We start from the raw sequence: 24634 nt of genomic DNA, 5'->3' as shown, positions 1-24634 counted from the left end.
CGGAAAAACTGCCCGAAATCCAAGAGCAAGTGGCCCAGGTAAATGCAAAGGTGGAAGAAAAACGACGGAACCTGAGGTGCTTATACGCAAACGCAAGAAGCCTCATGGCCAAGATGGGTGAACTAGAAGTCGTGGCCAAGGGGGAGGACCTGGATATAATTGGAATTGTAGAAACCTGGTGGACAGAGGAAAATCAATGGGATGTGGTGCTGCCGGGGTACAAGCTCTACAGGAGGGACAGGACCCACAAGAAGGGAGGAGGCATAGCACTATATATAAAGGACTCTATCCACTCGGTCGGGATGGATATGGCAACAAAGGCAGAGGGGCTGGAATCACTATGGATCAAATTACCCGGAAACAAAGGTGCGGGCATAAAACTGGGGCTGTAATATCGACCACCTGGTGCGCCAGAAGGAGTCGGACACAACTTGGAAGCAGAATTGAGACAGGAATGCAGGACTGGAAGTGTAACAGTGATGGGGGACTTCAACTACCCGGGAATAGACTGGAGTACGGGTCACTCCAACTGCACTAGGGAGACAGGATTTGTAGAAACTGTGAAGGACTGCTTCATGGAGCAACTAGTCAAAGAACCGACGCGAGGGGGTACTACTCTTGACCTCATCCTAAACGGATTAGGGGGGCCTGCTAGAGGGATAGAAGTGGGAGGACCACTAGGCAACAGTGATCACAACACGATCAGATTCACATTAGAAAGAGAGACACCCATAGTAAGGAGGACCGCAACAACTGCGCTGAATTTCAAGAAAGGGAACTATGTTGCTATGAGGGAAATGGTGGGGAGGAAGCTCAGAAACATCTTTAGGATGGAGACTGTGGGAAGCGCCTGGACCCTATTCAGGGACACCCTGCAGGAAGCACAGAGAATGTACGTCCCCAGTTTCAGGAAAGGCTGCAAGAACAAGCGATCAAAGGACCCGGTTTGGATGTCAACAGAAGTAAAGAGGGCGATAAAGGACAAAAAGGTATCCTTCCGGAGATGGAAAAAGGACCCAACGCACAGGAAATGCCAAAAGGAATGCCACCGGGAGGTTAGAAAAGCAAAGGGGGAATACGAAGAGGGGCTGGCCAGAGAGGCGAAAAACTTCAAGGCATTCTTCAGTTACGTTAAGGGAAAGCGACCAGCGAGAGAGGAGGTGGGGCCGTTGGACGATGGGGATAGGAAGGGAGTGATTAAGGAGGATAAAGAGGTAGCTGAGAGGTTGAACACGTTCTTCTCGTCGGTTTTCACGAGCGAAGACACATCTAATATACCGGACTCAGAGGAGCTCATGAGTGGGGAACAGGCTGAAAAATTGGATCACATAGAGGTAAGTAAGGAGGATGTCCTCAAACAGATAGACGGGCTAAAATGCGGCAAATCACCGGACCCGGATGGGATCCACCCAAGGGTTCTGAAAGAACTAAGACAAGAAATAGCGGGCACAATCCAGCATGTTTGCAACCTATCCTTGAAAACTGGTGAGGTACCAGAGGACTGGAAATTGGCGAATGTCACACCTATCTTCAAGAAGGGATCGAGGGGTGACCCCGGGAACTACAGGCCGGTGAGCCTGACTTCAATTATAGGGAAGATGGTGGAAGCTATGATCAAGGACGGCATTTGCGAGCACATCGAGAAGAATGACCTATTGAGAATAAGCCAGCACGGATTCTGTAAGGGAAGGTCGTGCCTAACGAACCTTCTGTACTTCTTTGAGGGAATAAGCAGTCAGGTGGACAATGGGGAACCCATAGACATCATTTACCTCGATTTTCAAAAGGCTTTCGACAAGGTGCCACATGAAAGGCTGCTTAAGAAGCTGTGGAACCACGGGGTGGGAGGGGATGTGCACAGATGGATCAAGCACTGGTTGTCGGGCAGACTGCAGAGGGTCGGAGTAAAGGGTCAATATTCTGACTGGCGGGGAGTCACAAGCGGTGTACTACAGGGGTCGGTGCTGGGGCCGTTACTCTTTAACTTATTTATCAATGAACTGGAAAAGGAGGCAAAGTGCGAGGTTATAAAATTTGCAGACGATACCAAACTGCGGCAGAGTTAGGACCAGGGAGGAGTGTGAGGACCTACAAAGAGACCTGGACAAGCTGGAAGACTGGGCAAACAAATGGCAAATGCGCTTTAACGTGGACAAATGCAAGGTCATGCATATAGGGAAAAAGAACCCGTTGTTCAACTACAAATTGGGGGGGGTATTGTTGGGAGACAGCAGACTTGAGAGAGACTTGGGTGTGCTGGTGGATGCATCACTGAAGCCATCTGCACAGTGCGCAGCAGCCTCGAAAAAAGCCAACAGGATGCTTGGCATCATAAAGAAGGGCATAACAACCAGAACACGGGAAGTCATCATGCCATTGTATCGAGCGATGGTGCGTCCACATCTGGAATACTGCGTTCAGTATTGGTCGCCGCACCTCAAGAAGGACATGGTGGTACTTGAGAGAGTCCAAAGGAGAGCAATGAAAATGGTAAAAGGGCTGGAACACTGCCCATACGACGAGAGGTTGGATAGGCTGGGGCTCTTCTCTCTGGAAAAAAGGAGGCTCAGGGGAGATATGATAGAGACCTTCAAGATCATGAGGGGCATAGAGAGGGTAGATAGGGACAGATTCTTCAGACTGAAGGGGACAGCAAATACGAGGGGGCATTCGGAGAAACTGAAGGGAGATAGGTTCAAAACAAACGCAAGGAAGTTTTTTTTCACCCAAAGGGTCGTGGACACTTGGAATGCACTACCGGAGGAAGTGATCAGGCAGAGTACGGTACAGGGATTCAAACAGGGATAGGACGGATTCCTGAAGGATAAAGGGATCATGGGATACTGAGGGAGGAGCTGGGATGTAACACAAGTATAGAAAGCTAACCAGGTAATGAGTATAGAAACCAAACCAGGTCGTGCATGTGCAAGACCGGAGGGTTAGGACTTCGATAGGAAGACAGGACTTAAATGAGAAACCAAGGTGGCAAGGGAGCCCCTTCTGGTGATACAGACAGGTCGTGACCTGTTTGGGCCGCCGCGGGAGCGGACTGCTGGGCGGGATGGACCTGTGGTCTGACCCGGCGGAGGCACTGCTTATGTTCTTATGTTTGTATTTTATCTTGATGTATTTATTAGAATTGCATGTACTGCTTTCCTGTTGTTAGCCACTTAGAACCTTCCCGGTATGGCGGCATATAAATAAATTATTATTATTATTATTATTATAACAAGGTGTTATCGCATCGGCGTTTTCTACGCGTTTCTCTCCGCTGAAGGTAGTTTCGGTGGTGGCTTAGGCCACTAAGCTTGCTTTCTTACCTTCTGATGGAGGGGTAGTCCTGACATGTTCAGAACAGGCGAGTGGATTTCATCCTCAAGTGCCTCTTTGACTCCGCAGCAACTGGGACGAGGGCTATAGCGGCCACCTCCTTTGTTGCCCGTGCATGTCGCGCTAAGCTCCTCCATGATCCTGTGGATGTAGCACTCCGGGACCTGGATTTCTGGTCTCCAGGATGAACTACTTTGTGGACACACTTTATGACATGATAAAAGTCTTTGCTAAGCTAGGCGCTTATTCAGATTCTTCAGTGGTCTGGTGATTCTTCTTCCAAGGCCACGCTGAGCAGGTTACCTTTTAAAGGTAATTGCTTATTTGGCCAGGGTCTGGATGACCTCATGGCCAGTGTTCAGGACAGTAAACCTAAAGTCCTGCCAGGCTCTAAGCCTCGCCCTGCCTGGGGCTTGGGACAGCTGAATTTTCGTCCCTTTCAGTGCCCTCATCAGTATGCCGGGCCCCTGGCTTCGGGCTAAAAGTTCAGAGCCTCTTCCAGACCTCACTTTGGAGGTCCAGCCCAATAGCAATCTACCAACAAACGTCCTCCTGCCCTCTCTAAAAAGCAGTTCTGACGGTAGGCTCCTGGCACTTCTCCCTCGGGTGGGGGGGGGGGGCGACTCTTGGCCTTCCTGACAGAGTGGCAGCAGGTGACTTCGGACCGGTGGGTTCTAGATGTCTTCAAAGAAGGCCTCAGACTGGACTTTTACCAACCTCCATCAGATTTCTTCCAGGCTTTGCCCACAGGACAGCTAGAGAGAGCCATGTGTGTGCCATCTGGCGGCGATAGAACCTGTTCCAGTAGGCGACTTGGACTCAGGGAGATTCTCGATATACTTCATCGTTCCAAGGCTCAGGAGATTGGAGACCTATTCTGGATCTAAAGGCAGTGAATGCTTTCCTGCGAGTTCTACGTTTCCGGATGGAAAAGGTGTGCTCAGTCGTTGAGGCAGTAGCCGCTGGGGAATTCTTGGCTTCCCTGGAACTCACAGATGCTTATCTCCACATTCCCATTTTTTTTTTCAGAAATACAGGAGGTTTCTGCGATTCAAAGTGCTGGGGTGGCATTTCCATTTGTGGCTTTGCCTTTCGGGCTGGCCTCTGCGCCCAGAACCTTCACCAAGGTCATGGTAGTAGTGGCTGCGCATCTTCGCTCGCTGTGTGTCCTAGTCCATCCGTACCTGGATGACTGGCTGCTCAGAGCCCCCTCACTGACGGAGGAATGCAGGGCAGTTTGTCAAGTGGTGCAATTGCTGGAGTGTCTTGGCTGGGTGATCAATCTGAAGAAAAGCCACCTCGAGCCGACAGGAATTGGAGTACCTGGGAGTCCGGTTTCATAAGGCCAGGAACCCCCTGGAAGATCCGGTTTCACAAGGCCAGACCCCCTGGAAGATCAAGCTCTGGAGCTCCATTTGGAACATATTAGCAGTTCCAGCTCCTACAGCATGGCAATATCCAAGGGTCCTGGGTCTCATGGTACAGTCTCCCTTGTCTCAGTGGAATCCCCAGTGGAATTACCTGAACTTACTTCTGCCTTGGTTGGCGGTGGCCCGCAGCAGCATGACGTTGTGGTTGAATCCGGTACCTCTGGACGGGCTACTCGGGCTGGAGTCAGCCCTGCAGGGACTCAAATCCAATAAAGCAAAACACAAAACCCTGGTTTTCCAGAAAACTCTTACAAAGGTTTTAATAGTCAGAATAGGCCTGAGCCCTTCAATAAATTCAGGATCATCAACAATAAACACCAGGGAAAACTCCTGTGAAGCTTTCAGGATTTTCCTGCTCAAAAAAACAAACAAAAAACCTTTACTTTTCTTATACACAGTTTCTTTTGCAAAGTTCTTTCCCTAGCCTGCCTAATGCAGGTTACAGGTAAGTCCAGCTTCAAACCTTTATTCCAGCCAACAGTGTAGAAGCCTCCAGCTGCTAGTAAGTACAGCTGGGGACAGAGAGTTTGCCACAAGTTTGCTTTTAAAGCTACATAAATTGCTTTCCAAAAAATCCCTCCCAGTATGTCAGCAAACTTCTTCCCAACAATTGTTGGCAAACTCCAGCTCCTCCTTGGCTTGAGCTCTCAAGTGAAAAGCCAGAGGAACCCCCCCCCCCCCCCCAGTTTCTCTTATAGGCACTACCTAATTCCCAGCCCCCGCACTAAGGCAAACATAAACAGCTAGGGCTTAAATGCACTGTCCTTAGCTCAGTTCAGTCAGCAAAAGCAAAGCACCAAAAATAAACTTCCAACGGAAAACAGCACATTTGCAAAAAAAAAACAATAAAAAAACACCCCAAACAACCCCACAGTCTTTAAAAAAGAATAATGTTCCAAACTTGGCAAGCTCAAAAACAAACACAGTTCTGCATTCAGGAATGCAAATGGTTCCCCTTTTGCCACTTGCTTCCTCCTGCAGCTCCAACTGCACTCCCTGGCCTGGGGCTGTAAACGGTGGTGTGGGCCCAGCTTCTTCCACACCCAGGTCTTAAGGCAGTACCCTGGCTTGAACCTGAAATTCACCTCTTACTTACCAAGCTGTGGACAAGGCCACCAGATGCTTTTCTCCCCAGGAAAAGAGCATCTGAGCTTCCAGGCTCAGGAGTGAACGCTTGGTGCCTTCCTGGTGGTTGACATAGGCTACTGCCGTCGCATTGTCAGAGAACACTCGGACAGCTTAATGATGGAGACATTTCTGAAAGCGTAACGGGGCCAGCCGGATCGCCCGAAGTTCCAGGCCTGCAGACTGCCCCCCAGCCAGAAAGACTCGCATCCGTAGTCAGGGTTACCCAGTCTAAGACTCTCAGAGAAAGCCCTCTTATATATATTCTCTTATATGCAATCAGCATTAATAGCTAAAAGCAAATGACAGTATTGAGGAGGTTAACTGCAGGCCAGTGTGGATTTATTGAGCCACTCATTTCATGTCTTGGGAGTAAGGGAGAGATTTCAAGGGGAGAAAACGAGGAATGACAAAAAAAAGAGAGTAGAATGTCTATACCAGTTAGAGGAAGCGTTTCACACTTACACCAGGCTGACTAGTACCTTTTCCTTCTCCTTGAAATATCTAGTTTGTTCTTGAGAGTGTCATAGTACTGTATCCATTTAAAATAATTAAAAAAACTCTCCTTCCTGTGCTGATATTGTCCCTTCAGACTTGATTAAAAGTGCTACTCTGTCCACTTGGTAATGTGAATTCTTGCTTATCTCAGGAAGTGGTGCTTTGTCAATGGAATAATTAATGTTGTAGTACAGCAAATGAACTGAAATTGCTGCAGACTAGCCTTCTGTGTCAAATGTTAGATGTCTGTGCTTTGTAAGCTCATGTCACCTCCTCATAGGTTATTTTGTGTTGTCCTTTTCCCCATTTCTCTGCACTCTTTCCCCATTATTTTAATGATGCTATAAATCACCTTGGTGTGTGCAATGAAGGGTGGTATCCTATATTTGAAAATAATACATTTCCAGTTACATAAGAACCTACGTGTTGCCATATTGGGACAGACCAAAGGTCCATCAAGCCCAGTACTATGTTTCCAATCCAGGACACAAGTACCTGGCAAGATCCCACAAGAGTAAAACAGATTTTATGCTGCTTATCCTAGAAATAAGCAGTGGATTTTCCCAAGTCCATCTTAATAATGTGTGAGCTTTTCTTTTAGGAAATTATGCAATGCCTTTTTAAACCCTGTTAAGCTAACTGCATTCACCACATTCTCTGGCAACAAATTCCAATGTTTAATTGCACATTGAATAAATATTTTCTCCAATTTGTTTTAAATGTATTTCTTAGTAGCTTCATCGCATGTGCCCTAGTCTAGTATTTTGGAAATATTAAACATTCCACTTCACTTATACTGTTAGCTAAATCTGCACCTTCCTTACATTCACATTTTATACTGTTTAAACCTCTGTTCTGAAGGTTCAGAGGTATTCCATGATCTCTAATGTGACTGCTGAATTCTGAACAAGTATTAATATCCTTAAAAAAATTGTTACAGAAAAACATTTACTTTACAGATGGGGGTTGGTGTAGTAGATTCTTCAGTCGCTGGCCTTGGAGGCTGTCCTTACGCACAAGGAGCCTCAGGAAATGTGGCCACAGAGGATGTGGTATACATGTTGCATGGTCTTGGGATTCACACTGTGAGTAAAACTAACCAATAAAAGGTCATGCTTATGAATTGGCTATAGCCATATTTCTGTTTCATTCTGTTCTGAACTGATTGTTTCCTTCTTTTGACCATGAACTCAAAGTGGCCTCTTCTTGACTGAGATTCTGAGCTTGTACAGTTTAATGTTTTTCTGATTAACATCCTGCATTTAACCCTACTTGGGGTGCACTAACTTTTAGGAATAGGACCAATGAGAAGGATTACATCCTGTATGAAAAAAAGACATGGATTTGAGAATATTGCATGTCAAGAGTGGTAGGGCTGTGGGGGGAAGTGACGTCACCAGGCTGTATGGAAGGGTGACTGCTCAGCTCTGTGTGCCTCGAACCTACTTCGCATTGCGCATTCACGAATCCAATCCTGTACTTTGCAGGTTTTAGAGCGGCTTTCTTTTGGAGCGTGCCTGTATCTTTAGGGCATAATCGGTTTGTCGGACGCTGAAGGATTTTGCCTTTGGCCCTTTGCAGCTCGACGCAGCTAAGATGGTGAGGAGGAGCCTGTACTGCCGCTTGCGGTGGATCCTGCACTGTCACTCGATGTGCCCGCTGGTAGAGAGATTTTGGATCAGCTGCCGTCAGACCTGTTGACGGAAGTCCAATCCCTGTTTTGGGAAATATGGAATGAGATGAAGGGGCTCCGGGGTGAATTTACTATGCTGGCAGCAGATCTTTGCTCTGAATTATCTGAACTGGGCACCCGTGTAGGAGATTTGGAGGCTTAGTTGAATGACCAGCATACAGTTCTTGCCCAAGTTGAGGGACGTTCTGAAGACTTACAGGTGCAACAAATTTATATTTATGATAAGTTAGAAGATTTAGAGAACAGGAGCCAGCAGAACAATCTGAGGATCCAGGGAATACCGGAATCCACACAATATATGGATTGTGAGCGGGTTGCTCTACAAATAGCATCTCTATTATTGGCTGATGGTCCAGAATCTGGATCCCTACAAGAGATCTCTATTGAGCAAGCACATCGAGCTTTGGCGGCTCCTCGGAGGAATAAACCTTGAGATATTATTTGTCTGCTTTATGGATTTTAAGATCAAGGAGGCTATTGTGCGAAAGGCCAGATCGCTTGCTGTGCATAGATGGGAGGATCTAGAATATGAAATCTATCAAGATCTGGGTGTTACCTTGTGTCGTAGAGCAGAAATTAAGCCTCTACTTTGATATCTTGTGGAACGGAAAATTAAGTACCTCTGGAGCTACCCTTTTGCTTTACTATTTTATCTTGAGGGTTCCTTGCACACTGTGTGGTCTCTTTCAGAGGCTTCCCAAATCTTCCCAGAGGTTCAGTTTACGGAGCCCTCCCCAACACCATCGGATCGGGTGGCTGATGGACGCCTACGCTGGGTAGAACCTTCACAACCTAGATGGCAGCATGCTCATTGGGAGGGTGGTCGTCTGAAATGTCAGTCACTTGACCAGGAGCAACCCTCTCTACCTGGCACTTGATGGGGATTAGTAACTGGTTCTTTGATATCATTTCTTCTCTGCATTTGCAACTTTCCCACTGTTTCAGTGCAGTGACTGTCTCCTGTATTCAGGAGTGTTGTGATGTTTGAGTTATTACGTTATTGAGTTGGATTTTTTTTTCTGAACATGTTGTGTGGTTGAATCATGGGAGGGCATTGATTTTGCACTTTGACCATAGTTGGTACTTTCTCTGCTGGTTTGGGGGGCACATGGGGAGGGGCCCTTCTCTCCATTGGATTACGTGGGTGCATTTGTTGGGGATGCTCTTGTGTATGGTTACTATGGGTGGGAGGGGGTAGGGAAGTTAGGTGGAGATTGTTTAGGGAACTGTGGGTTTTTGGTAGAGTGTGTTGTGAGATTTGGGTTTTTTGGGGGGGGATTATGGGTGACCTAAAATTATTATCTATAAATGTGTGAGGGCTTAATGTTCCCATGAAGTGTTATCTCCTTCATAGGGAACTAGCCCTTCAGAGAGCCCAAATTGTGTTCTTGCAGGAGACCCATTTGCTGTCTAAACATAAACGAGTGTTACATCCCCCGGGATATTCGACCATTTATTTTGCATCTAATCAACATCAACAGAAAACTAAGGGAGTAGCCATTCTGTTTCATAGGGCTCCTTCTACAAAGGTGCACTAGCGTTTTTAGCGCATGCACCAGATTAGTGCGCGCTACCCAAAAAACTACCGCCTGATCTAGAGGAGGAGATAGTGGCTAGCACGCGTGGCATTTTAGCGCGCACTATTCCGCGCGTTAAGGCCCTAACACATCTTTGTAAAAGGAGCCCATTGTAGCTTACAAGTTCAGGTGGCTACTGAATTGAGGGATCCGGCAGGCCATTATTTGCTCTTAGGGGTCACTATTGCTAATCAGAAATATACCCTTTGCAATTTATATGCTCCTAATGTAGGTCAGGGGGAATTTTTCAAACAACTTGATGAGATTTTATACCCTCATATAGATGGTTTGCTATTATTGGTGGGGGGGTGATTGCAATGTTGTCTTAGACCCTCAGTTGGATCATTCTTCATGTCAAAGTTCCCACTCCCTTGTGGATCGTATGGGGTTTCAATGGCTGCTCCTACATTGGGGACTGCATGATATTTGGCGTATAAAACATCCAGGAGAGAGGGATTATACTTTCCATTCTGCTGTTCACAACACTGATTCCCGCTTTGATTATTGGCTGGGAGATGGGGCTCTTTGTCGAACAGTACGAAGTTGTGAGATTCATACTATGACCCTGGCGGATCACTCTGCAGTTAGTCTGGTGTTGATAGGGGAGGGGGACCCCGTGAGATTTAATGATTGCTTATTGGCAGACCCCTCTAATGTGGAAAAACTGACAAAGGACATCATGGATTATCTTGAATCAGAAACAGCTCACGGAAAATGGAGACCGTAGAGGAAGCCTGGTCCCTACTCAAGGACACAGTGCAAAAAGCGCAAAACATGTACGTCCCCAGGTTTAGGAAAGGGTGCAAACAAAATCGGAAAAAAAAAACCGGTGTGGATAACAAAGGAAGTGAAGAAGGCAGTAGGAGACAAGAAAACATCATTTAGAAAGTGGAAGAAGGACCAAACTGAAGAAAACCGGAAAGAACACAAAAAACACCAGAAAGAATGTCACCGGGTGGTTAGGAAAGCAAAAAGAGTACGAAGAGAAGTTGGCTGGGGAAGCGAGAAACTTCAAACCGTTCTTCAAGTACGTGAAGGGGAAACAACCAGCGAGGGAGGAAGTGGGACCATTGGATGATGGAGACAGAAAGGGAGTGATAAAGGAGGAAAAAGAGGTAGGTTAAACAAGTTCTTCTCGTCGGTCTTCACGAGCAAAGACACATCCAATATACCAGAACCCGAGGAAACCACAAGTGGGGATCAAGATGAAAAGCTGGAGCGAATAGAGGTAAGCCTCCGACAGATAGATAGATTGAGAAGCGACAAATCACCGGGCCCAGATGAAATCCACCCACGGGTGTTAAAAGAACTGAGAAAAGAAATAGCGGAAACACTCCGGCAATTATGTAACCTATCTTTGAAAACTGGGGAGATCCCTGAGGACTGGAAAATAGCAAATGTCATGCCTATCTTTAAGAAGGGATCGAGAGGTGACCCAGGAAACTACAGGCCGGTGAGCTTGACTTCGGTTCCGGGAAAGATGATGGAAGCGCTGATCAAGGACAGCATCTGCGACCACATAGAAAAGAATGGGCAGCTGAGGGCGAACCAGCATGGCTTCTGCAAGGGAAGGTCATGCCTCTCAAACTTACTACACTTCTTTGAGGGAATAAACAGCCAGATGGACAAAGGGGAAAACATAGACATCATCTACCTCGACTTCCAAAAAGCCTTCGACAAAGTACCCCACGAACAGCTGCTTAAGAAGCTGTGGAACCATGGGGTGGATGGGTTGTACACCGATGGATTAAACACTGGTTAGCGGGCAGAAAACAGAGGGTTGGAGTAAAGGGCCAATACTCAGACTAGCAATGGGTCACGAGCGGAGTTCCACAGGGGTCGGTGTTGGGATCGCTCCTATTCAACATACAGTGGTGCCTCACACAACGAACTTAATTGGTTCCAGGAGCAAGTTTGTTATGCGAAAAGTTCGTTATGTGAAACGCGTTTTCCCATAACAATACATGTTAAAAAAAATAATTCGTTCTGTAGCATAAAATATGCTAAGATGACATAAAAAAAGATAAATTTTTTGTTATTATTTTTATTTAGATACATCTAAAAACATAATTGTTTTTTAAAACAACACACATTTTTTAAATTTAAAGACAGACTAAGTAGAGTCTAATTTTACAGTGAGAGAGGGCAGAGTCTCAGCGGCAAAAACTGGGACTTAACTGTTCATTTTTTTTTTTTTTCTAGCATCGGGGAAGCGGCGAGAGTAGCTCCGCCCCCCCAACGCATCAGCAGTAGGCGCCGGGCCCCTGCGAGCCGACGGTCCGCCACTGCACAGGGAGCCAGGCGGAGAGAGGGCAGTTAAGCGCAGTGCCTGCGCGGAAGGATGCAGCTCGGGCGACTTCGTTGTGTGAAACGAAGTTCGTTGTAGGAAGCAAGACATGAAGTTCGTTGTGCGCAGCGTTCGCTGTGCGAGGCGTTCGTTATGCGAGGCACCACTGTATTTATAAACGATCTGGAGACGGGGACGAAATGTGAGGTTATCAAATTTGCGGATGACACCAAACTCTGCAGCAGGGTTAGAACCACGGAAGATTGTGAAGACCTGCAAAGGGACCTAACGAAGCTAGAAGAGTGGGCGAAAAAGTGGCAGATGTGTTTTAATATAGAAAAATGCAAGGTAATGCATATTGGGAAAAAGAACCCGATGTTCGGCTATGCAAGGGGGGGATCATTGCTAGGGGTAAGCAACCTCGAAAGAGATCTAGGTGTGCTGGTGGATACAACAATGAAAGCATCAGCACAATGTGCGACGGCTTCAAAGAAAGCCAATAGAATGCTGGGTATTATCAGGAAGGGTATCACGACCAGGACGAAGGAAGTCATCATGCCGCTGTATCGTGCTATGGTGCGCCCGCATCTGGAGTACTGTGTCCAGTATTGGTCGCCGTACCTCAAGAAGGACATGGCAATACTTGAGGGGGTCCAGAGAAGAGCGACGAAAATGATAAGAGGTATGGAAAACTTGTCATATGCCAACAGGCTAGAAAAGCTGGGGCTGTTCTCCCTGGAAAAGCGGAGACTTAGAGGAGACATGATAGAAACTTTTAAGATCCTGAAAAGCATAAGGTTGATAGGGATAGATTCTTCAGACTGTGGGGAACAACAAGTACAAGGGGGCACTCGGAGAAACTGAAAGGGGACAGGTTTAAAACCAATGCCAGGAAGTTCTTCTTCACCCAGAGAACGCACTCCCGGAAGCTGTGATCGAACAGAACACAATACAGGGATTCAGAGTGGGTTTGGATAAGTTCCTGAAGAAGAAGGGGATTAAGGGGTACAGATAGAAGTAGTGATAGGTTATAGGATGAGTTCAGAAACCACTGACAGGTCATGGACCTGATGGGCCGCCGCGGGTGCGGACTGCTGGGCGCGATGGACCTCTGGTGTGACCCAGCGGAGGCAACTTCTTATGTTCTTATATTAATGATATACATCCCATCCTTTTGTGGGAGGCATTAAAGGCAGTGCTTAGAGGGGAAGCAATTGCGTTGCAGGCCCATACTCAATAGTTGAACACGGGAGGCTAAAAGGAAGAAACTTTCTGATCTTGAATCCCAGGTCCGGGGATTGCGGAGGACTACTCAGGAAAATGCTCAATTGGCTAAATTACAATTGGATTTGAGAAGTCTCGAGCTGGCTAGCATTGAGGTGGCATTGCATCAGACATGACAGGAATATTTTGAATTTAACGATAGGGGTAGTAGACTTTTAGCACATAGATTGAAAACCCGGGCCACTCACAATGATATTGTGGGTGTCTATGATTCCTCGGTTACTTATTGTACTGCAGTATCAGATATGGGGCAAGCTTTTTTGCAGTTTTATGGTGAACTTTATTGGGCTGACCCATACTCCCTGGATCAGGAAATAGAGGACTATTTAGGACAGCTTTCGACTCTTTCGGAGGGAGAGACAGCACAGTTGTCTAGACCTAGCGCCATTGGGAGGTGGAAGAGGTGGTTCTTTCTCTTTCTTTGAATACTGCTCCTGGGTTGGATGGGTTCATTAATAAATTTTATAAAACTTTCAACATCTATTGGTGCCATTGTTGATTTGATTGTGTTTAATAGTTTTGATGCTTCCCATCCGTTACCTCAGACTTGGTGTTTGGTGGCTTTCACCTTAATTCATAAAAAGGGGAAGGACCCATCCTCCTGTGCGGCCTATCGGCCTATCTCTTTGCTTAATGGGGATTATAAAATTTTTACTAAGGTTTTAGCTTTGAGACTGCAGGTTTATATGCCACAATTAGTTCATCCTAGTCAGGCGGGTTTTATTACCCAGCGACAACCATTTGATAATATCAAAACCGCTTTATATCTAATTTGGTATGCTTGCCGAGAAGGTGTTCCTGCTCTTATTTTGTCCCTCGATGCTGAAAAGGCATTTGACCGGGTGAGTTGGGTGTATTTATTCAAAGTGTTACAAAAAATGGGTATTGGACAGACATTTTATGGTTGGCTCCAATTATTATATGATGCCCCTTTATCCCGGTTGAAACTTAATGGTACCTTGTCTGCTATTTCTTTGATGCGAGGGTCGCGTCAGGGTTGTGCCCTCTCTCCTTTGCTTTTTGCCCTTTCTATGGAATCTTTCACATGCCGGATTCGTCATTCAGATGGTATCTGGGGAATTCAATTGAGTGCACAACAATATAAAATTTTGCTCTATGCGGATTATATTTTGCTTTTGTTGCGAGACCCTGAGGTGTCTTTAGTTCAGGTGGTTAGTGAATTGCAACAGTTTGGCCCGCTTTCTGGTTTCAAAGTGAATATGTCTAAATTGGAGATTTTGAATCTTACTCTGACGGATAGTGTGGTTTGCAGCTTGCCCTCCCCTTTACTTGGGCTTCTCGTTTTATCACTTACCTGGGTGTTAATTTAGTCGCAGACTATAAGCAATTATATAAATTTTATTTTCCTGAGTGTTTGTGTGTCTTATTTCTTGAGTTGCAACGTTGGGAGGACTTGCAACTTAGTTGGATAGGCTGGATTTCGGCTGTCACAATGATGATTTTACCTAAATTATTATACGTTTTTTTGGCCCTTCCAATACCTTCTACTGACTACGCCTCTCTTTATACAGCCCAGCATCCTTCTGGCAGCAGCCACTGCCTTGTCACACTGTTTTTTCACCTTTAGATCTTCGGACACTATCACCCCAAGGTCCCTCTCCCCGTCCGTGCATATCAGTTTCTCTCCTCCCAGCATATACGGTTCCTTCCTATTATTAATCCCCAAATGCATTACTCTGCATTTCTTTGCATTGAATTTTAGTTGCCAGACATTAGACCATTCCTCTAACTTTTGCAGATCCTCTTTCATCTTTTCCACTCCCTCTTCGGTGTCTACTCTGTTACAAATCTTGGTATCATCTGCAAAAAGGCACACTTTTCCTTCTATCCCTTCAGCAATGTCACTCACAAACATATTGAACAGGATTGGCCCCAGCACTGATCCCTGAGGGACTCCACTACTCACCTTTCCTTCCTTCGAACGACTTCCATTAACCACCACCCTTTGACGTCTGTCCGACAGCCAGTTTCTGACCCAGTTCACCACTTTGGGTCCTAACTTCAGCCCTTCAAGTTTGTTCAACAGCCTCCTATGAGGAACTGTATCAAAGGCTTTGCTGAAATCCAAGTAAATTACATCTAGCATATGTCCTCGATCCAACTCTCTGGTCACCCAATCAAAAAATTCAATCAGGTTCGTTTGGCACGATTTACCTTTTGTAAAACCATGTTGCCTCGGATCCTGTAACCCATTAGATTCAAGGAAGTACACAATCCTTTCTTTCAGCAAAACTTCCATTATTTTTCCAACAACTGAAGTGAGGCTCACCGGCCTGTAGTTTCCTGCTTCATCCCTGTGACCACTTTTATGAATAGGGACCACATCCGCTCTCCTCCAATCCCCAGGAATCACTCCCGTCTCCAGAGATTTGTTGAACAAGTCTTTAATAGGACTCGCCAGAACCTCTCTGAGCTCCCTTAGTATCCTGGGATGGATCCCGTCTGGTCCCATCGCTTTGTCCACCTTCAGTTTTTCAAGTTGCTCATAAACATCCTCCTCCGTGAACGGCGCAGAATCTACTCCATTTTCCCGTGTAACTTTGCTAGACAATCTCGGTCCTTCTCCAGGATTTTCTTCTGTGAACACAGAACAGAAGTATTTGTTTAGCACATTCGCTTTCTCCACATTACTTTCCACATATTGGTTCCCAGCATCTTTTAGCTTAGCAATTCCTTTTTTCATCTTCCTCCTTTCACTAATATATCTGAAAAAAATTTTGTCTCCCTTTTTTACATTTTTAGCCATTTGTTCTTCCGCCTGTGCTTTCGCCAGACGTATCTCTCTCTTGGCTTCTTTCAGTTTCACCCTGTAGTCCTTTCTGCTCTCCTCGTCTTGGTTTTTTTTATATTTCACGAACACCAACTCTTTCGCCTTTATTTTCTCAGCCACTAGGTTGGAGAACCATATCGGCTTCCTTTTTCTCTTGTTTTTATTGATTTTCTTCACATAAAGGTCCGTAGCCATTTTTATCGCTCCTTTCAGCTTAGACCACTGTCTTTCCACTTCTCTTATGTCCTCCCATCCTAACAGCTCTTTCTTCAGGTACTCTCCCATAGCATTAAAGTCCGTACGTTTGAAATCTAGGACTTTAAGTATCGTGCGGCCACTCTCCACTTTAGCCGTTATATCAAACCAAACCGTTTGATGATCGCTACTACCCAGGTGAGCACCCACTCGAACATTAAAGATACTCTCTCCATTTGTGAGGACCAGATCCAATATCGCTTTTTCCCTTGTGGATTCAGTCACCATTTGTCTGAGCAGAGCCTTTTGAAAGGCATCCACAATCTCTCTACTTCTTTCCGATTCCACAGACGGAACATTCCAGTCCGCATCCGGCAGGTTGAAATCTCCCAACAGCAGAACCTCCTCTTTCCTTCCAAACTTTTGGATATCCACAATCAGATCCTTATCAATTTGCTGCGATTGAGTCGGAGGTCTGTAGACTACACCCACGTAGATAGAAGTTCCATCTTCTCTTTTCAGAGCAATCCATATCGCTTCTTCCTCTCCCCAGGTCCCTTGCATTTCGGTCGCTTGGATATTGATCTTTACATAGAGAGCTACTCCTCCACCTTTATGACCATCTCTATCCTTCCTAAAAAGATTATATCCCGGTATGTTTGCATCCCATCCATGTGATTCACTGAACCATGTCTCTGTGATAGCGACAATATCTAGATCTACCTCTAACATCAGGGCTTGCAGATCATGAACTTTGTTGCTTAGACTGCGAGCATTTGTGGTCATCGCTTTCCAGCTATTTTTCAGCGATAATCTCCTTTTTCGTATGGATTTTTGTTTCGTTTCACTTTCCGTTGTAATACTAAGAAATGAGTTGCTGATATTGCTTGTGTTGCAGTCTTTACTACTATCATATCTTTTCTTTTGCCGGGGGTGGTCTCTATAATTGTCCTTCGTACTTACACCACCCCTACCTTCTAGTTTAAATGCCTAGAAAAATATTGTCTAAATTTCTCTGCAAGATTTCTTTTTCCTGCTGTAGTAATATGTAGCCCATCAGTGCAATATAACTTCTTGTCCTTCCATGTATTTCCCCATCCTCCTATGTACCTGAAGCCTTCTTGATGACACCAGGCTTTGAGCCATCTATTAAAGTCCTCTGTGTTTTTCACTCTTTGCTCCCCCTTTCCATATGCAGGCAGTATTTCAGAAAAAGCTAAAGTCTTTACAAAAGGTTTCACGCCCTCACCAAGCTCCCGAAAAGCTTTCTGTGCTGCAAGTGTGGAGTTGTTGGCCAGGTCATTTGTTCCCAGATGGATGACAACATCAGTGTTAAAATCCTTAGTTTCTTCCTTCATTATAGTCTGTATTTGCCTGGAACTCCTGGTAGCTGAGGATCCTGGAAGACATTTCACTATTTTGGTCTCCTCGCCTTGTGTTCCAAGGTTAATGCCTCTGATGATGGAATCCCCCCAACAGTAATAGTTTTCTGTTTTTGACCTTTTTATTTGTGCTTAGGGTGTGCTTGCTCTCTTGAGTTACCTTCATTGGTTCCATTCCCACCTCCCTTCTGTTTTCTTGAGTATCGCAGTGCACTAGTGGAGCGAAGGAATTCTGTAGAGGTAATATTAGTGAAGGTGGATGTTTCTGTGTTACATGTCGCAGTCTTCCTGAGCCTACTGTGACCCATTTATTCCTGGGCTGTTTTATTCTTTGAGGTAGAAGTGGTAAGTTGGTATGATTTTGTGGAGTGATGGAAGCTGCTTTAATTGTATTCAATTCCTGTTTAAGTTTGCAGAGCTCCTCCTTAATACTAGCAAGTTGAAGACAGATGGGGCAAGCCTTAAGCCTCCAAATAGTATGTCTTGGAATTAAAGCGCCACAGTGATTGCATAGAATAAAGATCATCTTGATTGGTTGTGAAGTGACTTGATTTGAGTAGTCCTGATTATATAGGTCTCTATATATGGTGGGACTATAAGTCTTACCCTTATTCCTATGAAGAGGAAGAGGAAATAAGATTTAACAGAGGAAAGAGAAGGGTTTATTTTTTTCTGCTTTTTTGTTTTTTTAAAGTAAGAAACAGGTAGGAGAAGAGAAATTAAGCAGATATAATGCTGAAAACCAATGAAAGGAGCAGAATATGAAATGTTGAGCAACTTATCTTATTGAAGTTCACAGACAGCCTTGTTCACAGCAATGTCCCAAAGATAATGCAATTAACCTTCGAATAAAACAGAGCCCCTCCCTTCTCCACCTAATCAGACACAATGGCTAAAAACGTGAGTCAGAAATATATGCTCTATACCACCTAAAACACAGTATTTTAAACAGAAATGCAGGTTCTATAACAAATCAGTGGCTACCCTAAAACACAGGATTTATAACAGGATTTTCCCTACTTTAGTCACCCTGAGCCACAGGCACCAGGATTTAATTAGAGTTAACAAAGTCTTACCCTTATTCCTATGAAGAGGAAGAGGAAATGAGATTTAACAGAGGAAAGAGAAGGGTTTATTTTTTTGTGCTTTTTTGTTTTTTATTAGGTAAGAAACAGGTAGGAGAAGAGAAATTAAGCAGATATAATGCTGAAAACCAGTGAAATTAGCAGAATATGAAATGTTGAGCAACTTATCTTATTGAAGTTCACAGACAGCCTTGTTCACAGCAATGTCCCAAAGATAATGCAATTAACCTTCGAAGTAAAATAGAGCCCCTCCCTTCTCCACCTAATCAGACACAATGGCTAAAAACTAGTGAGTCAGAAATATAGGTTGCTTCATCTTTCTTGCCTTCTAGAGCTATAGTGTCAAGGGATTGTGCGAGCACGGTGGGAGAAAATGGGCATCCCTCCCACTGGCATGGGTGAATGTCCAGAGGTTGAGCGATCTTCGATTTGTTGTTTTTGGTTTTGGTGGGGGGTTTTTTATATGCGTGTATATTCTGCACATGTGCTGATCTCTACCACCAGCAACTCATCTCAAGTAAATTTAGCGAGCCTATGTGAACATCTGCAAACCTCATTTGCATGCAGTGTCTTTTGAGAATTACTTGCTTTTTTAAAATCGTTACAATAGTGATCTCGGTAGCAGCCCATTGGATTTTAGCGTGAGGTTTTGAGAATCTTCTCCTGAGTCAGTGGTGGTAATTAGTGATTTGGAAGGAAGCAGGGATCAAAGAGAAACAGAAAGGTATATTGGTCAATAATTGTCATAGTTATGTTAGATTATTGTCTAAGATGGTATGTGGTTTGGTCAACTAGTATTTGAATAGTAGGGAATTTTTTTGCATCTTGTGAATAAAAAACATAATTTATTGTATTGTAAAGATCCACAAACTATGCATTACATTACATTAGGGACTTCTATTCCGCCTATGCCTTGCAGTTCAAGGCAGATTACAAAAGAGCTAACTGGACATTTCCAGTGAAGTTACAACAGTTTTGGTGGTTTTTTTTGGTTACAAGAGAGGAGAGATGTACCTGGATTAATTCTGGAAAAACTAGCAAATTGGATATTAAATTGACTGTACGTTACTGTGTGATATAACAAATAGATTACAATTAGAGTACAAATAAGATTACGTTACATTTCAGGGATCTGAATACTTGGTTGGTGTTTTGGGGAGCAAGAGATTATTTAAGTGGAGGTTTGGGGGGAGAATTTATCTAGGAGGAGGGGGAAGGGTTGGGTTAAGATATCTGGATAAATTTTTTGAAAAGTAGGGTTTTGATTTCTTTTCAAAAATTTTGTCTATATATGTTTACACTATATGTGTTTGTCATGCACAACAATGCAGAGGAAGCAATGCTAGGAGAAAGGAAACCCTAACTGATTAAGGGGAGAGCTAAAACAAAACATAAGAAAAACCTTTGAGCCAGGCAGAATGTTTTGTTTTAGCTCTTTCCTTAATCAGTTAGTGTTTCTTTTCCCCTTGAAGGGTACAGTCTCATGATTTATACATACTTTCTGCCATTGCTTCTCTGCATACTTGACATTAGAGTGCAATTGAAGCGAGAGATTTACCCAAGAATCATTTTGCCATTTTTCTAACTGTCTGACTTTTTCTTCTGTGAAGGGAGTGGATCTAAAGAAGATCGTAGAAGCTGGCTCTTTTATCTGCAAAGCTTTGGACAGAAGAAATGGCTCAAAAGTGTCTCAAGCATCATGCAAACTGTAAATAGGACTCGCTGCAAATACTAAGGCAGAACCACCCAACAGACTTGAGTTCCTCGCTTCTGGGAATATTTTTTGGAGAGAGGGGCAACGGAGAATATGAATGGGCACTGGACACACTACTCCTCTGATCCTCTTCCCCATTAAAATAAAATAAAAAAAATACCTTGGCTGATGAGGATTGTAGGAGCATATACTGCCCATACCTGTTTCTGTGCATAAGACCTGCATTAGACTAAGAGATACTTATGAGACAAACTTTGACTGCAACATAACGATCCTGTCATGGATTCCTTTGTGTACTGCACTTGGGAGTAGAGCAGGGGTGTCAAAGTCCCTCCTCAAGGGCCACAATCCAGTGGGGTTTTCAGGATTTCCCTAGTGAATATGCATGAGATCTATTTGCATGCACTGCTTTCATTGTATGCTAATAGATCTCATGCATATTCATTGGGGAAATCCTGAAAACCCCACTGGATTGCGGCCCTCAAGGAAGGACTGACACCCCTGGACTAGAAAATGACACGGGGAAAAAATTTGTTCCCGTCCCTGCGACCACCGTCCCTGTCACTGCCCCATCCCCACGACCACTGTCCCTGCCCCGTCCCAACGACTACTATCCCCGCAGCATCCATACAAGCCTCAGTACTGCAATATTTAGCTTATTCCTTCCTTATAAATCAAAGTTCTGGCTACTGAACTAGAGAAAGAGATGTTCAGCGGCTTTGTTTGTACATTTTTATCAACGCAACTAATATACTACTTTATCCTTAAGCAAAAAAAATAAATAAATATAAATTTTTTTTCTACCTTTGTTGTCTGGTTTCTGCTTGCCTCATCTCCTCATTAATTTCCTTCCATCCACTGTCTGCTTTCTCTTGTCTCTTCCATATGCTCTGTTACTGTGCCTCTCCCTTCCATCTCCCTCCACCCCCACCCCACCAGTTCCTTCCACCGTCTATTCCTCTCCACCCTACCTTCCCCAGTTCCCTTCAGCGTCTGTTCTTCTGAACCCTACCTTCCCCAGTTCCCTTCAGGGTCTGTTCTTCTGCACCCCACCTTCCCCATTTCCCTTCAGCGTCTGTTCTTCTGAACCCTACCTTCCCCAGTTCCCTTCAGGGTCTGTTCTTCTGCACCCCACCTTCCTCCAGTTCCCTTCAGTATCAGTTCCTCTGCACCCCACCTTCACCAGGTCCCTTCAGCGTGTTCCTCCCACCCCACCTTTCCTTCCTTTCTCCCTCCCTTCTCCTTAACTTCGCAGCAGGCAATTTATCTAAAAGTGATTCCTACAGCCGGAGCTTTGAAATCGCGTGTGGCTGCAGGAAAGGTAATCTCTGATGCAACTTACGGCAGTCACATGCGATTTCAACACTGGCTACTGGTAGGAAGCACTTTTAGAGAAATTGCCTGCCGCAAAGGTAAGGAGCAGGGAGGGAGATGCTTAGGCGGCAGCGATTGGGCAGGAGTGATCAGAAGGGATGGAGGGAGGGAGATGTTTGGGCGGCAGCAGCAGCTATCATTATGGAGAGAGGGAGGGAGCGCGATCGGTGACTGTGTTCCCTCCCTTCACTGTGGAGACAAGGTCATTCACCGCTCCACGGGGCGGTGAATGGCCTCCCCGTACCTGTGGCGACCACTTCTTTTCTCCCTCCCCCCCCCCCCCCGTTTCAGTGGGTTACCCACGGCTAGCCGCGGGTAATAGCCACCATGCCATTCTCTACTTGAGACACTAACATAAATTATAACAAAATAACTATTTGGAGTTTCCTCCTTCTATGATACATTTTGTAGGCGTAAGATTTATACCAGCACAGGAATGAGGTACTCCTTGTTAGCCATCCTGTTCCAGTCCTGATAAGTGCCAAGGCCTCAGAATCTGCAGGACAGCCATCCTGGTCCACATAGATAACAATCATCACTTAGCTAGCTTCTTACCTCATCTACTGTCCATGTGCATACCAAGTGCTAGCAACTCTATGTGTGATGTGTCCTCTATATCATACACTCTTCCTGGAGACAAGACAGATAGAAAAGGAGAGAGAAGGAAAGAAAGATGAACCCCTTTCTCTAGTGGGTGTTACCATCCAACTTGTGGTTCATCTGGGTACCTCTCAGAGGCATAGCTGGGTAGGGCGCAGGGAAGCGGTGGATTTCTTCTGCATATGGCTTGCATCCATGGGGAGTTAACCTGCTTGTCCAGAATGACACACCTATTGCACTGGAAGAAATGTTATACAACCTAACCCTCCCCCCTACCAACATTCTAAAATCCCACCCACTAATTATCTCCACTCTTCTTTTTTATCATGACTTGCATTTCCTTTCTTCCTTTTGATTGTAAACCACTCTGATTTGTCTCTGCTTAAGGGCAATACATAAAGACACAATATAAATATGTTGTGACCCGTGGGTGGGTTGAAGGAAAAGTGAAGGGTCCCACCCCCACTGGATGTGAGAAGGCAAAGGTGAGCAAAGGCATGTGCTCTCTCCCTCATCTGCCCATATCTGCCCGAGCACAAGAGCCAAACAAAGAAGAGCAAACTGCCCTTCTGGTTGCAGGACTGCAAACAAGAAGCAAGATAAGGCTCAGCTGCTTGACTGCATTTCAAGTGCAAGAAGAGGCAAAGGAAGGCAGTCAGTGGAGTGTTGGCTAGGGATCCAAAATGTACATTTTTTGAGCGTAAATTTGATTTAATTTTAATTTATTTCAAATTTATAAACCACTTTGTTTTAACTATTATGTATGTATTTATGTACACCACTTTGGAATAAACATTGTGAGAGAAGTCAAGTCCTATGATCCTTGTTTTCATCAATCCTGGATAAACGAGTGTCTCTTCAACAACCCTCTGAATCGAGTCAGGTTTGTTTTATTTATTCCATTTTCTGCACCTTTCTCCCAGAGGAGCTCAGAACGGTTTACATGGATTTATTCTCATCGCAGTCCTGCTGCAACTTCTTCCAAGCCCCGGGACTAGCTACGGAATAGCTTCTTTTACACATCATTTCATGTCAAACTTTCTGGACTGTAGGTATTATCAGTTGACATGAAGTTTCAGATTGAAGTGGATTGTCATGGAACATACCACTCTAACTGATCAGGCAAGTATTTCTATAAATGCTGATAATGCATAAAACCTTAACAAGGACACTCTGCACAACCTGAAACACCTAACCCCCAAGCCCTCTCACCAGGTCTGGAAATTCACCCTTTTCCCCACACCTGAAGAGGTACTGAGAGGATCTGCTCTGCTGAGAAAAAAAAAACATTCATTGGAACATTTTGTCTGGTGGTATTCAAACTTGGGAAAGGTAAACTTGGGTTTTGGTGGGTTATATTTCTCTTTTTAGCTCAGCAAAATCAGTCAGGCAGTAGTGTAACCTTTAGAGTCTGTTACAGAAGGAGGGAAGAGGACATTCTCCTGAGAAGAGAAAAGCAGAAGGCATATCTTTGGGTAAGTACACATTATTTTGCTCTGAGCTTTGATAGGTTTGGGAAGAAGAGCTCAATTATAGGTTCTCTTCTAAAGAGCTTTGTGGAGAAAAAAATCAATTGTAGGTTCCCTTCTAATATATTCCTAGTAGCTTAAAAAGGTTAATTAGCTCAATAAGGTGCAGACAGTAGTCCAGCAGTAAGAGGGTTGCTATCCAATCTTTTGCATTGAGTGTCATATGTATGACTTTTCCCGGTTGGCGAGAAGTTATATGTGTGTGCTTGCTGCAAAAAGCTCCTAGCTCTCGGAGAATGAGTACGTTCCCTTGAGGCTAGAGTAGCAGACTTGGAGGAGTTGAGGGAGACAAAGAAATACATAGAGGAGACCTACAGGGGTATTGTAGAGAAGTCCCACCTCCAGTTTGTTAGTCCCTGTGCTGCCTTGGAGGAGAGAAGTCTCAAAGGAGGGCATCACCCTGGTGAAGTAGGAAATAATCCTGTAGCTAGGACCCATCCACCAGGGGATGCAATATCCTCTTGCACCGAGGATGTGTCTCCAGGGGCTTCTGTCCAGATGAGAAAAGCTAGGACAGCGGTTATAGGTGGTGATTCAATTATTAGGCATGTAGATAGCAGGGTGGCTGGTGGGTGTGAGGATCACCTGGTCACTTGCCTGCCTGGTGCGAAGGTGGCAGACCTCATGCATATCATAGATAGCATTTTTTTTTCTTTATTGAAAAACAATGCAATTAAAAACATCTGAAATTTGTACAATTACATATACAATTCATTAATTCATTATATATCATTCCATAA

At 44.8% G+C, this 24634-nt stretch overlaps 1 protein-coding gene across 4 annotated transcripts in view; it reads left to right on the top strand.

Moving 5' to 3' along the window:
- HMGCL (3-hydroxy-3-methylglutaryl-CoA lyase) overlaps nucleotides 1-20794 on the top strand; it is a 150544-nt gene extending 129750 nt beyond the window's left edge. For all 4 annotated transcript variants that reach the window (XM_033956812.1, XM_033956813.1, XM_033956811.1 and 1 more), the window contains exons 8-9: nucleotides 7343-7468; nucleotides 20288-20794. In XM_033956812.1, the coding sequence (XP_033812703.1) occupies nucleotides 7343-7468; nucleotides 20288-20389 (228 nt within the window). In that variant the 3' untranslated portion in view covers nucleotides 20390-20794. The remainder of the gene's footprint in view (nucleotides 1-7342; nucleotides 7469-20287) is intronic.
- The last annotated feature ends 3840 nt before the right edge of the window (nucleotides 20795-24634 follow it).

This window comes from Geotrypetes seraphini, chromosome 8 (genome assembly GCF_902459505.1).
Source record: "Geotrypetes seraphini chromosome 8, aGeoSer1.1, whole genome shotgun sequence".
NCBI classification, from domain to species: domain Eukaryota; kingdom Metazoa; phylum Chordata; class Amphibia; order Gymnophiona; family Dermophiidae; genus Geotrypetes; species Geotrypetes seraphini.
This window is presented reverse-complemented; position numbering and strand designations above follow the sequence as displayed.